This window comes from Polypterus senegalus, chromosome 1 (genome assembly GCF_016835505.1).
Source record: "Polypterus senegalus isolate Bchr_013 chromosome 1, ASM1683550v1, whole genome shotgun sequence".
In the NCBI taxonomy this organism is placed as follows: Eukaryota; Metazoa; Chordata; class Cladistia; order Polypteriformes; family Polypteridae; genus Polypterus; species Polypterus senegalus.
This window is the reverse complement of record NC_053154.1, coordinates 239,718,522-239,737,136: the sequence shown is the minus strand read 5'-3', so window position 1 is coordinate 239,737,136 and position 18,615 is coordinate 239,718,522. Positions and strand designations below refer to the sequence as shown.

At 35.3% G+C, this 18,615-nt stretch overlaps 1 protein-coding gene across 1 annotated transcript in view; it reads left to right on the top strand.

The window, feature by feature from the left end:
* Positions 1–18,615, top strand: part of LOC120540101 (cilia- and flagella-associated protein 46) — a 248,788-nt gene that overhangs the window by 195,329 nt on the left and 34,844 nt on the right. Inside the window, exons 52-53 of the mRNA XM_039770591.1 lie at positions 18,226–18,305; positions 18,508–18,568. Of these exons, the coding sequence (XP_039626525.1) occupies positions 18,226–18,305; positions 18,508–18,568 (141 nt within the window). The remainder of the gene's footprint in view (positions 1–18,225; positions 18,306–18,507; positions 18,569–18,615) is intronic.

Sequence of the window (18,615 nt, the reverse complement as noted above, 5' to 3'; positions counted from 1 at the left end):
TAGTTTCGTATCTGAAGAGTGCATTTATCTCAGGATATTGGAATAAAATACAGAAACGTAAGTGATTTCTAAACATAGTATTTGTGTCCTACAGCATGGTAGCTTTAAGAAAGTCAAAGATGTATGTAAGTCTTATATATGAAAACAATTCCAAAGTTTTTCCTGCAATATGTAAAATATAACAAAAATAACATTTTAGTTTCGCAATGAATGAATTGAAGGATTAGTTGGGACTTCTTAGGAATATGGGTAATTGTGCATCACATCAATATATTAACACAATGAGGTGTTTTAAAATGCATTTCAAACATAAGCCTTGGACTGTTTCATGTTTATTCTAGTGGTGATAATCAGGGACACTACATCAGTTTAATAGGATATCTAATAGACAGTTTTTATGTATAATGAACAAAGGTCACACTTAGGGAAATTATGATCAAAACTAGACTGGATTATAAAATTCGATTTAGCTTTTTCACCTTGGGCACACATTTCCATAATTTTGACACCTGTAGTTTAACATTGTGTCAAGAAGATGTAGAGGTAGGAAATTACTGCAACAGAGGGTTTTGTTATTTTATTACAAATGCACATTGGAAATGCTAACCTTATGTTACTGTTGTATACATAAATCTGCTTACAGCTTTGTGCTTTTAATTATTATAAATGTAAAATGGCAATCCTGAAGTAAATGCTTAACTACTTTTTCATAAACTAAATAATTTAAGAAATGGGAAACAATAAAGATTCTAGTTGAAGACATGTCTAATTCTAAACTCAGATCATTTTCTGTAGATATACTGCTGTTTCATCAGCTAATGTATAATCTTAAAAAAATCATTCAAAATATTGTTCTTGTTGGCTTTCATAAGAAGGTAAACATTTAAAAAATACTTACACATACTATATATTGTTTTCTGAGAAATCTCCCTACAACATTCAGTTCTTTGTCTATACTAGGCTGTGATGTAAATCCTACAATTTATATTCTTTCCACTGCAGACGCAAATAATAATTTATTTAAGATCATTCAAGTTTATATATTATATTTATATATATTTATATATATATATATATTTATATATATATATATATATATATATATATATATATATATATATATATATATATATATATATATATATATATATATATATATATATATATATATATATATTGGGAGATGGCCAGAACTGCTGTGGACTGGAAGGGCCTGGGGCAGAAAGCATGCTTGGGAAATTTTCTCCAACAGAATGCAGCCCAAACAAGGTTGCTATGGCACCGAGAATACTTGCAGGGCAAGCTGGAAGTTGGAGTTTGGTGGCTCAGCCCTGTTGGATTCCTGGGGTACCACTGGAGGATGCTTTAGGGACTGTGGAGCCCACTCCTCCGGGCTACCACCTTACCTGAAAGTGCTTCCAGAACAAGCCTTTGGGGTAGCAGAAGTACTCCCAGGTATCACATAAAAGGAGTCAACTGCCACTGTTCCAGGAACCAGAGTCAGGAGGAAGGTGACAAAGCCTGCTGTAGAGAAAATGTCAGAGAACAAATATGGAATGTGCATATGATAATATAAATTAGTTAGTACATGATGATACAGCATCATCCTTTATAAGCCCTATGCTGAAATCCTCTCAAGATTATAAAATTTCCTCCAATTGTTGTTATACAGGATGGATACCAATGTTCATCACACATTAAAAGCCAAGCCCTTCATTGTATTTTGACATTTATGAATGCCAATACTAGTTTACTTAAATGATAGTTGGGTAATTTCTTGATTAGTGTACCAGTATTTTAAAGCTGCTGGCACTGCTGAGGCAGTGTGGCATAGTTTTTGTCAGGCAGTGTGGTGTAGTGGTTAAGGCTTGGACATCAATTACTGAGGTTGTATGTGACCATGAGCAGGCTACTTAACTTGTCTGTGCGACAAATTAAAAAACAAAGGAAATTAAACTAATTGTATGTCGAATGTTGTATGTTACCTTGGATAAAGGCATCAGCCAAATAAGTATTGATATATTTTATATTCTATTACAGAAAAAAGCACAATGTTGTTCACATTAATAATGGAGGTACTTTTAATAAAAAGCAGTTGAATGGGATAAGCAGTTGAATGGGATTTCTGTTTTTTGCTGTGGTATTGAAAGTTTCACGAGCATTATGAAATTTCACTGGTATTGGTATTGAATACTAAAATTTCTATATATAACAAAAAGAGAAGTCTGGCAGTGTACATGTTGTGGCCCCCGGCCGGGGCTGGAGCCCGGCCGGGACGCCCAGGAGGACGTGAGGAGGGCTTGTGCCTCCTCCAGACCGTGAGGGGGCGTCCGTCCTGGTTCTGTTGGGAGCCACAGGTTAGGGTTAATGTATCTTGACACAGATCCACAGTTTTAGAATACTAAAACATTAGAAGTGGTGACCAATGTTGTGTGGAGATGTTGCTTTATTTGCTGTTGCTCTAGCTTCAAACTGGAGTGTACTGTTTCTGTTTGCAAAGTGGTCCTTTGTTTGTGATGTGCTGTGTTGCTGCTTTTCTCTGCTTGCTTTTTGATACATCCTCTGCAATTTCATGGGGAAAAGCATTACTCTTTCTGGCACATGAGTGTATATGCTAAAGTTTCCTTCTTGAAGTAACAGATGCTTCTCAGTCTTCTGAGACTGGCACAGTGCTTGGCTTGGCAGAGGGTGTCTCAGCTTTGGTGCCCACAAAAAGAAAAGATTGTCTGTTTTCATCTCCCCAAAGCAGAGTGTCTCCTCAGCCTTTTTATTTCAGAGAGAGGTTTTAGTTGATACATGAGTTCATTTTTCAGAGTGCCTCTGTGAGTTTCCCTGAGGGATTCTGTGTGAATTCACTCCCTGAAAACTCACTTGAGATGTGAGTGCTGCTAGTTTTTTAAGGAATATATAACATCTCATTATTGGATTAAAGTCCACTTACAAATTCAGTGCCTTCTCATAAGCACATTGTTTTGTCAATCACAGATATCTTTCGTTGAATTATAGCTCTTTGTTCTTAGATGTCTGTTTGATGCCTTCTGGCATGAAAGGTTCTGCAGAGGAACCTCTGCAAAGATGTCAGTTCAACTGTGATTTACACCTTTGTTATCAAGTATGAAGTATGAAGTACAGGCTGGTCCTGATGCAAAGAGATCAGTCACTTACTTTGGAATGCATGTAGGGCTTTAGTGCAGCTGGATGCCTGCATCCCTGTCAAATTGGATGTCTTTACAGAACTGGTGTGCCACCAAAGCCAAACAGAATGGGCAATTCCTACTTTGTCCTAGACTATGGAATGCATGGTGAAGGACTCTTGAAATGAAGTAAAGCCTCATCTTGTCTTAGCCTTCATGTTTAGATATATACATTAAATATGCAATTATCTTATTTCTATAATCCTTCTGTTTATCAATGAAAAGTATTATATTTTACCTTAAAATTATCATGGTTCACTACTTTGAAATACAAGGCCAGGACATTGATCCACTAAGAAACTTAAAGTATTGATTAAAGTATTAATGTGCATAATACAGCAGAAGCTTTCCACAAGAACTTACCGGTACGTATCATTCGCTTTGCCAAACTGAAAGGAGCAATTCAGTTTGATAAAACTTATACCTTCTTTTGTTTAACAGTGAATATTAAGCCAGCTTAAAGTCATAGTGACTTTTTAAAAGTTAAAACAGATGTACATAATTCAAGCACTGTCTGAGTTTTGAAACAGTGATTGCTGCTAAGTAGACTGCATGAGATTCAAGTTAAACAATTTTGCTAAAATTAATTAATTAATAAAGCATTCACTTAAATTCATGTGATTATACCAACTGCATGGAATGCTCAAAACATTCATCACAAAAGTATTCAGTTATCTTTAGGGGAATCTCAAATAGGAAGCAAAGTCATAAATACAGTTCAGGTTAGCTTAGCTATGATGTTCCATTAAAGGCAATATTTCATGCTCAGGTGTAATAACAAAGCATCTCCAGGCAGAAAATACTACCCAGGCAATTGAAAGTGACATTATGCGACACCTACAACTCTGTGCCAAACAATTTTGTTCATTATATCAGAATACCAATTAAACAGAGTTGGCGAGCGTTTAAATGTGCAGCAATAATATGTAAAGTGACAGAGCTTAGTATGTTAAGTGATGATTACCATCTGTTAATTACTTTTCTTTCATTAGGTGTCTCACTTTTATTATTGTTATCTCATGGACAGCTAATTCTCTCCTTTTACTTCACATCTCATTGTTCTCTCCATTTATATGTTGGAGACTTAAAAAAATCTTATTAATTTGGGATTTAAATGCTAATGGCTTAATTGTTTACAGCATGAAAGTGTTGAATTACTTATATCTGCTTCCTTATAATACCTTTGTATTTCTGAGGTTATCTATTCAGTTTTCACTATTGTATCCAGTACCGTTGCTGTTTACCATAATAAAAGTAATACTTAAAAACTGAGGCAGTGTTTACATCCTTTCTCTTTACTTTTATTTCTTAGACTTGTGTGGTTTTCACATTAAGATCAAAAGCATATTCTGACCATTTGATTTATTTTACTTGCAGTTAATTAAAATACAGCAACCAAATTAACATTGGAACAATGATAATATTCAGGAACCATTTAGTCTGTTATTTTAGTCTTCTTAATTTCCATAAGCTTATGTTTCATACCACTGTCTTCTCAATTTCTGTACAATGTGCATTCCCTGCCCAGTGCTCACTGCAGTCAAATGATGCAAATTATTTTTAACATGCATTTTTCTTTTAATATTCTTAACTACTTTTAACAATCTTATATTTCTTTTGTGGGAAATTGCATCCTTTCAGTAATTTTTCACATTTATGCAAAATGTATGTTATCAATTGTTTTCTCAAATTGTATGCAATCCCTCCATAAAAGTAAGTTACTTATAGCTCTTTTTCTTGGTATTATATATGAGGTTGGTCTTTTTCTATTATGCGTTTCCATCCATTAATCATTCTGTTTGCCATTGACAAAATTTTATAATCATTTAATAGAACAGTGATTTGTCACACATTTTATTATTCCTTATTTCATTGAAGTTGTAATTAAACTTTTCTCTAAAAATCCACCTTAAATATAAATATCATATCATACCTAATTACTTATCATGTAATCTAAAACCCAGTTATTCCATACAATTACCTTAGTGACCTTCATTTTTGACACATTTTGACAGCTTTTTCTGTCTTCAGTTTTACTGCCTTTGCATTATCTTCATTTGTTTCATTATTTTAGGTAAGTGCATTACATCTTTTTATACAGCTCTTTATTAAATGCAGTACAAATATCTAGCACATTCTTTGTACCATTTGTTACAGTTCCTTCATTGTCCTTCAGTTCTGCTGTACTTTCTTTCAGTTTTTTAAACAATCACATATTTCTCTTGGTTTTGTTTTACTCTGACTAAAAATTATTTTTTTCCTTTCTCCTTTATAGTAATGAAACATTTTAATTGCTTTTATTGTATCCTCTCTTTTAAATGCTTATTTCTAAATTATTGTTGCTCCAAATTATCCAGTCATTATTTGTTTTCTTGTCTATCTTCATAAGAAGAAATGTATTTACTTATTTCTCATTCCACCTTTATCAAACAGACCAGATTTATAAGCCTTCTAATATTCATAAATAACTCATTACTACTCATCATTTGACAGATATTTCATTTTCATACTGTTTTTTTTATCTTTTGATTTTTCCCATTTATGATGTCTCTGTCTAACATATACTTGTTTTTATTTTCATTTTGTTTGTTTATATTCTCGGCATAAAATTACAAAACTGGCTCTACAACTGTTTCTTTTCACTCTTTCTACATATACAGAGTCATTATATTATTTTTATAACCTTTTGTGACATCTGTGTTTTTCTCACTTTCCATTTACTTTTATTAGACTGTATACACCACTTACTATTATTATTTATTTTTCAATAAGTACTGATATTTCTTTTGGTATATGAAATCTCTCAAAATCTTCCATTTTTATGTATGTAGAAATTTGTTAAAGTGAAATATTTATTAATTTCCTACTTCCAACTTAGCAAGTATACATCTAAGCAATGTTATCCTTCTCTTTGTTCCACTATATTTTTATTGGTAACTTTGATCACCTGCCTTTCAGCATATTTTGATACCTGAAAAAATGCTGCCACTTCTTCCAATTTTTTTTATATCTCATAAGGTTAAAAAAGACAAATACTGCACTACTGCAAACAAATAATTCCTACTACTGAAATTCCAAGAAAGAAAAAAATATTTTTCTAACTCCTTATTTATTACCACGCTTGCACAAAATGTTTTCCTTTATATTTCTATCTTTGTTTTATTTTACTGCTTAGTTTTCTTTTTATTTGGTATTTTCCTTTTATTTTTGTTGAACTATTGCTCTTTTTTTCTTCCTTTCAATTTTTTTTCTTCCTCTTGATCGCTCATTGCTTGTTGGAATACTTTGTTTTTTCTTCTTATCACTTACAGATCTTCTGACTCTGATAAAGAGAGTAACCCTTCTTTTGCTCTTTTATTCTGCTGGATTTTTGCAGAGTTTTTCTCTTAACAGAGACATTCTTTCTGATTGCTTAGTTTTTTGTTTTTCTTTAGGTGTCAACTTTGCATTGTGATGATGATTTAATATTTCTTCTTCTGCATTCTCTCTTATTTTTTGTGACCCTTATTCTTTCAACATTCTTCTTTTTCTAGTCTTATAAATATAACCAATTTAACTTACCTTTAAATTTCATTTTTTCATTGATTCTAATATTAACAAGAATTTTTATTTTTTTGTGCTGTCTTGAAGACACATTTCACTTAAATTAAGGAATTTTCCTTCAATTGCCACACGTCCTTTTGATGTTATAAAATGTATGCAAAAACTAAATTGCTTTTTTATTTTGCTTTATTTCTTTTTCCATAATTTATTGCTTGGCCCGTGTTCCCCATTCCCTAATACTTCTTCATTGCCAGTTTTTATTTATTGATACATTTATTCTGTTTCCTTATGCTTTGATATTATGGGCTTACAGCTGTGTATAAAATATGATATCTGCACCTAACTTTGACTACAGAACAAGTGTAATTGTGTAGGACGATCTTTACGGTTACTGAGTAGTGGATTTCAACAAGGAGAGCAAGGCTCTCATCTCATTGACATTCATTTAATTTCTTTGAAATATTTTGGTGTTGTGGTGACTGTTAGATTCCTTAGTAGAGAGTGTGGAACCATAGAAACATTTCGTACACTTATTCATCGTGGATATTTGCTAGAAAAGTTCCATTTTTTTATTGCGATATCTTAAATGAAGAATGTACACATTTTTCGATAGGATTAGAAATGAGTACATTAGAGGGTCAGCTCATGTTGGGCGGTTGGGAGGCAAAGTCAGAGAAGCAAGATTGCGTTGGTTTGGACATGTGCAGAGGAGAGATGCTGGGTATTTTGGGAGAAGGATGCTAAGGATAGAGATGCCGGAGAAGAGGAAAAGAGGAAGGCCTAAGCGAGGGTTTATGAATGTGGTGAGAGAGGACATGCAGGTGATGGGTGTAACAGAACAAGATGCAGAGGACAGAAAGATATGGAAGAAGATGATCCGCTGTGGCAACCCCTAATGGGAGCAGCCGAAAGAAGAAGAAGAATAGCTAAATGAGATAGAAAGGACAATGATAATTTGTACCAGACTGACAATGAAGATTTTCTACTTTTAAAAATAGCTATAATTTGAATTTAGAATATCTGGTATTGAACTGGAGAGGTCTATTCAAAGGTACTTGATTTTGCTGCTTAAAGGAATCATAGAGGGAAGAGTGGCATTTTTATACAGGTGATTCTAAGGCAGAAGGGAAGATTTAGACCCATTTTTTTATAACCTGAAAGAACCTCATAGGTGTTGGACAGGTCAGGAATGGAAGAAGGATCTGAGAGAGCATTTCCAAGAAAAAACACAGAGATAGATTAAATAGAAGAAGCGACAATGGACAGCCTTTTTTGGTGCTTCTATTTAATTCAAAGGAGTGGGATATAGCAGAATTTGTGACAATAGAATCAGTGGGTAAGGAGTAAAGGTTTTTAACCACACTAATAAAACTGTTTTCTAGTTCCATCATTTCTATGAGACTCCATGAAAATGACCAGAGATTGAATGCTTTTTTTAACATGTAATGAGAGGAAGGCATTGTAGGAGGAAACAGAATGGAGCAGCATCTATGACATAAAGAAGACAGCGAGTATTACCTGATTCATGGTGGTTTTTAATAAAGCCAGTTTGATCTGAATGAACCACTTTATGAATAACAGTTTGGCTAAAATTTAACATCAACACTCATCAAAGCTATAAAACAACAGCTATTGCATTTAGAACAGTCTTTATTTTATTGAGACAAAAAGGTAATTAAAGCTGTATTGATAATGGGATTCATATTAGTGGTTGAGATGGCAGAATTTAACATACGAAAAAGGGGAACTGATAACTGCTTCCAAAAGACAGTGAAGACCTTCACTGTAATCCCACCAGGACTTGCAGATTTATCCTCACTCATAGAGTCTAAACCTAACTTTAATTCAAATAGTGAAATGGGACAGTTCACATCTAAGGCTTCTTCCTGTTTGACCTTAGGAATTTGAAGACACTTCAAAAACAAATTAATATCTGATAAGGGCAGTTGAGGACTGACATAAAATAGCTCAGTAGCTTAATAAACTGTTTATTTCCTGTGGTTTATTAGTAGGAAGGCCAGATTTATTTTTCATATTTGTGATGGAGGCAAATGATACACATTTCCTCAGTCTGAGAGCTAATATTCTATTGTGTTTTGCCCCAGAAACATGAAGAGTGCTTTGCAAAAAATAACTTTTATTGTATTGCACACCGAATCTCAAATTCAGCTTTTTGTAACAGCAGGGAGTTTAATTCCAGTCTGGGTTGTGTAATTAGCTTTATAATTAATGTTTACCACATGGAGGCGCGCTTTTTCCAAAGATGTAAGACATATCTCCAACTCATTAATTTGTCGTTGCTTTAACCTTTCTAGATTGCTAGTGAAGGAAATGGAAAAATCGCAAATAGCTCCCTTGATGGCAAGCCAGACAAATGTAGGATCCCCACAGTGCCCAGATTAAATAAAATAAATGTATTCAGATGGGAAACTAGTTTTTGGCAGAAATCTGGATTTTGAAACAGGGAATTATTAAAGTGCCAGAGAAGGTCACAAGAAGAGAGAGATGTAAGGTGAAGCTTTGATAGCACGCATTTATGATCTTTCAAAGAGTTAGACATAATGCTGGCACCTGTTATACAGGAGCTAAGCGGCTGAGAAAAGAATATGTAGTTGCTTTGCAAACTCCACATTTAAGGGACCTGGCTAAAGGTGATGCAACCACATGGTAGCATTTGCTAGTGAAGTGATGGACACCTCCTTCTAAAAGCTGGGATTCTTGTATGAAAATGATATGTACCCTCCTGTGCCACTGGAAATTAGGTATTTGCTCTGATGTCTAAAAGAAGGCAGAGAAAAAAATGCATCTGAAACGCGAAACAGAGAATGATTGTTGAATTGGCCCTGATAGATTATACAGAGATTAGTGTTCTTACTAGCGCCAGCTGACAAACACTAACAGGGAACCCATCCACAAATCCACCCTCCAGTCTAAAAGAAATGTATCTAAAGATTTAAAATAAACTCCCAACAAAACCCACCTGATATACTTGCCATAGACGTTTAACATGCAGGATAAATAGAAACAGTAGGAAATTGAAGTAGCTCTGACATCCAAGTAAGTTCAAAAGAAAATTTAACCAGTGTTTAACACTTTAAAACATTCAGTTGAAACTGCTATATTAGATTGCCAAGTAAAACTAATAGACAGAAAGGTGAAAGCCTGTGTAAATCGCCAAAGAATTGTGAATAAGCAGGAGTCTGTTCTGTTACTAGTCAGATTTAAAAAAAATGCATTTAAACAGAAAAATATACATATGAATAACATCACAGTAGGAATACACCTGTGGACATAAAGTTATCAATAGCTTTAAATTTGCTGGATAGAGGAGAAAGGACTGGAGGTCTGTAACTCTCACTTTTTCAAATGTCAGTTCATTAATTTGCATTTGCAAGGGTGGTAAAAAATCAGGAAAAAACATAAATTTGCTAACCTTCATATGAAAAACTGAACAGCTTCCTGACTTTCCAAAGCACCAAGTGAACAATCGAGATAGCACATTATCAAGGTTCTACGGCATGTAGTGCTATTGTTTGTACTGTACACCATGTGGCATCTTTCAGTCTTCTTCTTCTTTCGGCTGCTCCCGTTAGAGGTTGCCACAGCGGATCATCTTCTTCCATATCTTTCTGTCCTCTGCATCTTGTTCTGTTACACCCATTTACCTGTATGTCCTCTCTCACCACATCCATAAACCTTCGCTTAGGCCTTCCTCTTTTCCTCTTCCCTGGCATCTCTATCCTTAGCATCCTTCTCCCAATATACTCAGAATTTCTCCTCTGCACATGTCCAAACCAACGCAACCTTGCCTCTCTGAATTTGTCTCCCAACCGTCCAACTTGAGCTGCCCCTCTAATGTACTCATTTCTAATCCTATCCATCCTAGTCACACCCAGTGCAAATCTTCAACCCATATAATATAGCTGGTCTCACTACCGTCCTGTAGATCTTCCCTTTCACTCTTGCTGATACCCGTCTGTCACAAATTACTCCTGACACTTTTCTCCACCCATTCCACCCTGCCTGCACTCTTTTTTACCTCTCTTCCACAATTCCCATTATTCTGTACTGTTTATCCCAAGTATTTAAACTCATCCACCTTTGCCAACTCTATTTCCTGCATCCTCACCATTCCACTGACCTCCCTCTCATTTACACACATGTATTCTGTCTTGTTCTTACTGACCTTTATTCCTCTCCACTCTAGAGCATATCTCCACCTCTCCAGGGTCTCCTTAACCTGCTCCCTACTATCGCTACAGATCACAATGTCATCAGCAAACATCATAGTCCACGGGGACTCCTGTCTAATCAAGTCTGTCAGCCTGTCCATCACCATTGCATATAAGAAAGGGCTCAGAGCCAATCCCTGATGTAACCCCATCTCCAACTTGAATACATCCGTCACTCCTACCGCAGACCTCACCACTGTCACATTTCCCTCGTACATATCCTATACAACTCTTACATACTTCTCTGCCACTCCCGACTTCCTCATACTATACCACAGCTCCTCTCGAGGCACCCTGTCATATGCTTTCTCCAGACCCAAAAAGACGCAATGCAACTCCTTCTGGCCTTCTCCTAACTTCTGTATCAACATCCTCAGAGCAAACCTTGCATCTGTGGTGCTCTTTGTTGGCATGAAACCATACTGTTTATTACTAATCATCACCTCACTTCTTAAAATAGCTTCCATTACTCTTTCCCATAACTTCATGCTGTAGCTCATCAATTTTATTCTTAAATATCGGCACCAGTACACTTCTTCTCCACTTCTCAGGCACCCTCTCACTTTCCAAGATTCCATTAAACAATCTGGTTAAAAACTCCACTGCCATCTCTCCTAGACATCTCCATACTTCCACAGGTATGTCATCTGGACCAACGGCCTTTCCATTTTTCATTCTCTTCATAGCTGTCCTTACTTCCTCCTTGCTAATCCGTTGCACTTCCTGATTCACTATCTCCACATCATCCAACCTCTTCTCTCTCTCGTTCTCTTCATTCATCAGCCTCTCAAAGTACTCTTTCCATCTGCTCAACATACTCTCCTCGCTTGTGAGTACATTTCCATCTTTATCCTTTATCATCCTAACCTGCTGCACATCTTTCCCAGCTTGATCTCTCTGTCTAGCCAAGTTTCTTTTCTCCCTCCATAGTGTCCAACCTCAAATACAACTTATCATATGCCTTTTCTTTAGCCTTTGCCACCTCTCTCTTCACCTTGCGCCTTATCTCCTTGTACTCTTGTCTACTTTCTGCATCTTTCTGACTATCCCACTTCTTCTTTGCCATTCTTTTTCTCTGTATATTCTCCTGTATTTCCTCAAGGTAAGTAAAGATGATGTTAATTTTAGGTTTAGCAGGTTGTATTTATGAAAAAAGGGAAACGTTGGATGTTACTGAAGAGGTACACTCTCACACTACTATCTGCCTCAAGGGTCACATGGCACCGGATTCAATATTCTAATTATGTAATGAAGTTTTAGCTCATGAATGTTTTTAAAAACCAACTTTTAAAACTTTCACGTAATATATTGCATCCAAATTTCAATATTCAACACAAATTCTAAAATAGTATTCATCTTGTATTCATCAACTCTTTTATGACCTTTCATTATTTCAAACATAATACAAATAAAATTACTTTATTTTTGTTTTCTAAATGCACATAATCCATTACCACCTTTTCTCCTAGGATGTAAGAGTACATGCAACTTACAGTTTATGTTCATGTGTTCAACAGAGTGTAGAAATGTTAAAGTTAAAATGGTAATATGTATTTGCTATTAACTAAAACAAAAGGGCTTATTAAAAAGCAGAATTTTTGTACTCACTTCTGTTAATTGAGAAACCTTTAAGGAAACAATTTCAGAGACTTTAGAGAATTTTAGAACACAACCAAAGCCTTAGTGCAGAATTAGTTTAGTACAGTTTGCTATGATTTTCATTAGTTTACATTTTAACTATATAAACATACATATAAGTAACAGATATAAATAAAATGTCTCACTGTCTATGATGAGCTACTTAATGTTCTCTGAGTACATATCTTTCCAAACTTGGCAGTGTTAAAATTGATATGAAACGTTAAGTGCATCTGATGTAGCAGTAATTGAATCCGTGGTGGATTTATCAATTATTCACTGTAATGCAATTTACAAAATCAATAAAATTAGATAAATAAGTGTTAGTTTATGTTGCTACTATAGTACTGTGTTTTCACACAATTATTTTTACAGTAGGTAAAAGCATCTTCAAAATCACATGTACTTTGAAACAGTGGCAAGTTAACAAACTTGCCAGGGTGTATACAGTAGCAGAGTACTGGGGGACTAGAATGGCAGTTGTGGTGGCCTTCAGTCATGCACTAAAGCCAGGATACTGCATTACCTGCTATGCCCTTAATTTAAAATGTATAAATATATTTTGCCAAGAAGAGCTGTATTGTACACAACTCTCAACATTGCATCTGTAATTTGTATGTAGTAGTTGCATTTGTTTTTGTTGTACATCTGATACTTAAGTATTATACTGTATGTCATCTCATGTTCACCTAGAATTTACAAAAGCGCATCGATTAAATTTTAAAATTTGCCAATATGATCCAAATACACATGTTATTTTAAAAATGTTTAGTACATTTTTTACAAATATACTTCCAGCTATTTACTATTACTTTGGTGAATAACATGTAAAATAACCAATGTCAGTAATTTATTTGCTTTATTTGATGGTTTTTGCCTAGGCTGCAATGAGATATGCAGTCTCTCCTGAACTTAATACTACTGTAATTGCATATGGAAGCTATAGTGATACACTGTATTCTATATGTCTCATCATAAGCAGGACACAACAGTCTATAGGACTAATAGCTAGATTAGGTTAACAATAAGGTCAATGCTAAATTCATGACTGAAGAAAAAGCAGAGATCAGGATACCAAAGAAGCAAACCAAACCATATGACAAAGCCAAAATACAAACCCAGGAATAAAGTCACAAAATATTGACAAATGCTCTAATGCTAACTTGGAATTCTTAGCGCCTAACTATTCTAGAAAATTTGATTGCTATCTGTAGAAGGGTATTGGTCAAAACTAGAACAATGTGAACTAGACACCACCCTATTATATTTGAAAAAGGAACAGACATCATAGAGTTGAATCAGATTCATGTGGCAGGCGATGGCCAGAGCAATTGTAAGTGAGATGGCAGCTCCCATCACAAGACTACACAAAATGGCCTTGCCAGTGGACAAAATAGAAACCCAGATGAAAAACAGTAACATCAAGAAATACAAAAGCCACACATTCCTAAATTACACAAATGACTTAAATGACTACAAAACACAGAAATAAAAACTAAAAATGATGACAATAAGTGCATTATGCAGTTTAAGCACAACCACTTGGGACCTGCACTTTAAATTCACATACACAACACAAATAAAAATGCTATTTATGTTTTTTTAAATACTTCTGCAGTCTCATTGCACACAATGCAGAGTCTACAATGATCCAAGTAACAACAATTTATTTCTTACGTAGTCCAAAATCACACAAGGAATGCTTTAATGGGCTTTAACAGGCCTTATGTTTTAACAATCCCCCCAGCCTTGACTCCCTAATACTCTTTGGCACTGTAGTTTTAGCATTGGTTCTTTTTCAATAACCTGGGTATTCACAGAAACTTGATTTGTAAAATGGCATTTTAACCCTTATTCTGGTTAGAGAAAACAGATTATTGGCCTCTAAGAAACCTGGTTAACAAAAGTAGATGTCTCTGTGGATTACCCAGTTAGGTGGCCATAAAAACCCTTAACCTAATTAAGGATTACTCCTATAAAGAATTTTGTAGTCTGCTCATGTCCAGTGCACTCTGTCAGCTTGCACATGTATTGCTTTACTCACACTTGTCAGCAGCCACAGGTGCAAGTGTCCACAGAATAAATTTCAGGAGGCAAATATTCTGGCAGTCACATTATTCCTTCTCTTAGCTAAAATTATCTGAGATATTATCTCAGTATTTGAGAAATCACATTTATTTTGATGAGCTGAATGTACAGTACTACAGTACAGCCCCGAAAGCAGTAGCATAACATGTTAAAAGTAAAACACATTACGTGGTCAAATATTTTTTTAAAGTAACAAATACCTAAGACAATATTTATCTTGTTGAAATAAAAACACCTGTGTTTTTATCATTTCAGCAGAAAGACAAGAAGCACACGTGCTGTTTTGTAGCTCAGTTGCACAGCCTGCCACAAAGGAGTATGCAAAGTACAATCCAGTAATATAAACCTACAATTAAAGCATCCTTTTGACTAAACATATTTATAAAACAATTATCAAAGGTGTCATGCTTATTTTTGGTGGACAATGATTACGTTTGACTGGGCAAGAAGATTGCTTGCCCATGTAAACATACATTTTTAAGAAACCAGAATTCTACCTTAACTGGGTTATTCACCTGTAACAGATAGGGGACGCTGTCGCTCCCTTGAACCATTGTCCAATACGCCAGACACCAGATAAAAGTCCAAATATTGACTTTATTAATAATCCACAGTGCACAAAGCACCCTCCTCTCCACTATAATCATCCAACAATACACAATAATCACTAATAAACTCTCCACCACTCCCAGACGCGTTGCCACCCATCCACCCAGCTCAGCTTGCCGTCTCTGAGCTGCCACAGTATAGTACCTGACCCGGAAGTGTTCCAATTCCCAGTTCATGTGATCTCCTATCACTTCCAGGTCAGATGAAAAAGTCCTTTTCTTCACCCCGGAAGTACGTCATTCCCCTTGTCCATGTGACTTGGACGTACTTCTGGGGTGTAGGAGAAATAAACATCGTTCCTCCCTGCAACGTCTTCTAGTGGCCCCCATGGTATCCATCAGGGCTGTGCATAGGGACACCAATGTCCAGAATTCCCTGCTGGTCTTCGGGGCACCTCCATGCTGCAGGGTGGGCTCCACCTGGCGGCTTTGGGGTACTGGCCAGGAGGAATGGCCGGCCATACACCACACACCTTAACTTTCAGGGCAGATGTCGACTTTTGTCAAAAGGAGGGATTGACGGTGGTATTTAACTGTAAACAGTGACAAAACCCTTCATTATGTTTTAGTTAGACTGTCTTGTCTAGAAGGAAGGTTAGCTTCATTGGTTTGACCGATATTCCCCACACTTGTATGAGTAGTAAGGAGCTAACAACAGCAAAAAGTGGTGTTGACTTTTGACGAGAGATCGAAGCGAATGTGTAAAATAAAATACTCCGTTTTGCATGTTATTGCTGAATTGGACTTTGACTTGTTGGATTCCAATTTTGATATAAGTGATTGAAAATAATGTGAGGTACCAGCATCAACTGATCAGTCCCCAGATGGTCATAGAGCTGAACAGGTTCATGTAGCTGACACACCTACGAAAAAGTTAATCTTAGAGAAAGTTCACCAGAAATGCGGAGGGGCGGACACAGCAACACACATTTTATGTTGATTTCTGTGTGAAACCATTGGTCTGTGTGATTTTTAGAAAACCGTGGTTTTTGGGGAAAAAAAATATTCAGCCCTCAAAGAGTTAATCTGGTTATGTGACTCTTTTCACTTACCAATTTTAATTCATGTTTTCCTTTTTTGTGTTAATCCTGTTGCTTCGATTAATCGGGGAGAAAGGCTGTATGGTGATGGTGTGCCTAGTTTTTCCATGTGCGTAAATTTACTCTCTAGCAAGTTCATGAGTAAAATGCCTTTATAGTTTTTAAACTGCATTAAACTATTAATAAACTAATTTAAATTCACCAGGTTTATGACCAAGTAAGAAGCCACCGCATAGTTTTATTTGAATTGCACCCCCCATTTCAAAACTAAACAGTGACATAAAAGTGGTAGACTATGATTCTTGAAAAGAACTCCAGTTGACAATTTTTTATATAGAAAATTAATAGTTAAATTGTAAAGTCATTTAGAATCCTGAAGCAAAAAGTTTAATTAAACATACAGGCTTTCCTCAAAGAACCTGGCAGCAATGGCAACATGCCATTACTGCAGCCTTCAATAGATTAGATTCTACCTCCCTTTGAAGTCATAGCTAATCTATTTTTTCTTTGATTCATTAATTTATAGTACACCTACAGTATGAAAAAATAAATCTAATGTAAATGTAATGCTACCTCATTTTTTCTGATTCCTAATTTTGTGTAGTCCACCTGCACTGATTGTGTTGCTTACAAATTCATGTTGTCAGTAGTCAGATTCATCCAGTTCGTTAAATCTTCATGAAAGTAAGGAAATACAAATATCTAATATATTGAAATGCACCTTTACGGTACTACCAAATACTTGAAAACAAGTGTTCGCACAATTTTCTCAAGATACAGTATTAATTCAGTTTGTTACTTGAAAAAAAATAGCCTTACGCTAGCTGTATTTTGAAATTCTAATTCACTAATTATAAAGTATTAACCTTTACTATATGGTAAGTGCTCTTATCATATTATAATTAGTTTTAAGGAGTATTACCCCCAGCTTCACAATAGCACAGCAACATTGAGTATAAGATTATAAATGTTATTGACTACTTATTTTTATATGTAATTCAAATGGAAAAAACATCTCATTTAAAATATTCTATTTCAAATTTAAGTAGTATTAAATAGTATAGTATTGTCTTGTTGGGAAGCATGATGGTTCACTGGTAGTACTGCTGCCTCGCAGTAAGAAGACCAGGGTTCTTTTACTGGGTCCTCCCTGCATGGAGTTTGCATTTCTCACCATGTCTGTTTGGGGTTCCTGTGGGTGCCCCAGTTTCCTCCCACAGTCCGAAAACACGCAGGTTAGGTGGATTGGCAACACTAAATTGGGCCTAATGTGTGGTATGTGTGTGTGTGTTCTCCCTGTGATGGACTGAAGCCCTCCCCAGGATTTTTACCTACCTTGAGCCCAATGTTAGCTGGGATAGACTCCAGCAGACCCCCTGCCCCTGTTCAGGATTAAGCAGGTAGAAAATAACTCACTAATAATTACATTTATCATTTTACCATGTGTATTTTTAGAAATGTTCCAAGTATAATGTGATAAATACCTATGGTAATTGCTGTGTTTATCTGAATCAGACGTTTTATGAACAAGTAATTCATTTTCAGATTAAATCTAGTCCGTATCTGTAGTTTATCCAGTGTAAAATCTAGTCATGTTATATTTTTAAGGCACCATATAACTCTTAGCTTAGGTAACGCATGCATATTATTTATTTTACGTTATTTCCTATTTCTTGTTTTTAGGATAATGATTGCTTTAAAGCTGATTACAAAGTATGCTTTCGTGTGAAAAATATCTCAGAACCAAAAGTTAATATGCTTTTTTTTTTAAGTTTCCACCTTGTAGTTGAAATTATAACATGAATTGTAATCTTCCGTTATTTGCTCCTATGGTCTTGAATAACAGATTACCATCAAATATTTTGTTATTTGTGTGTTTCAGTTAAAAGTGAAGGTAAACATGAGAGCAAAAGTGCAAAACAGGCAAAAGTCAAAGGAGATCAAAAAAAATCCATCAAAGCGGTAAGCCTGGCAAATTAATCTGGAAGCATGCAGTGTAAATTGAAACTTTTATTCAGAAACCAAGTAAAAGAAAAACATTAGCTTAATATTTACTTTAAAAACTTTTTTTGTCAGTTGCAGTCCTTTGTTATCCTTTCTCTGTTTCATTGCTACTACAGTACTACAATTTCTTGAGTCTTATTTGTGTTATCTTTGGAAACAGGTGCCTATCAGTCGGGATTTACCAGCAAACTGTACACCAGTGAATACCCACAACTTCAAATGTATCCTTTTATTACATTTTTAATGTTATATGCTGATTTTTTTTATA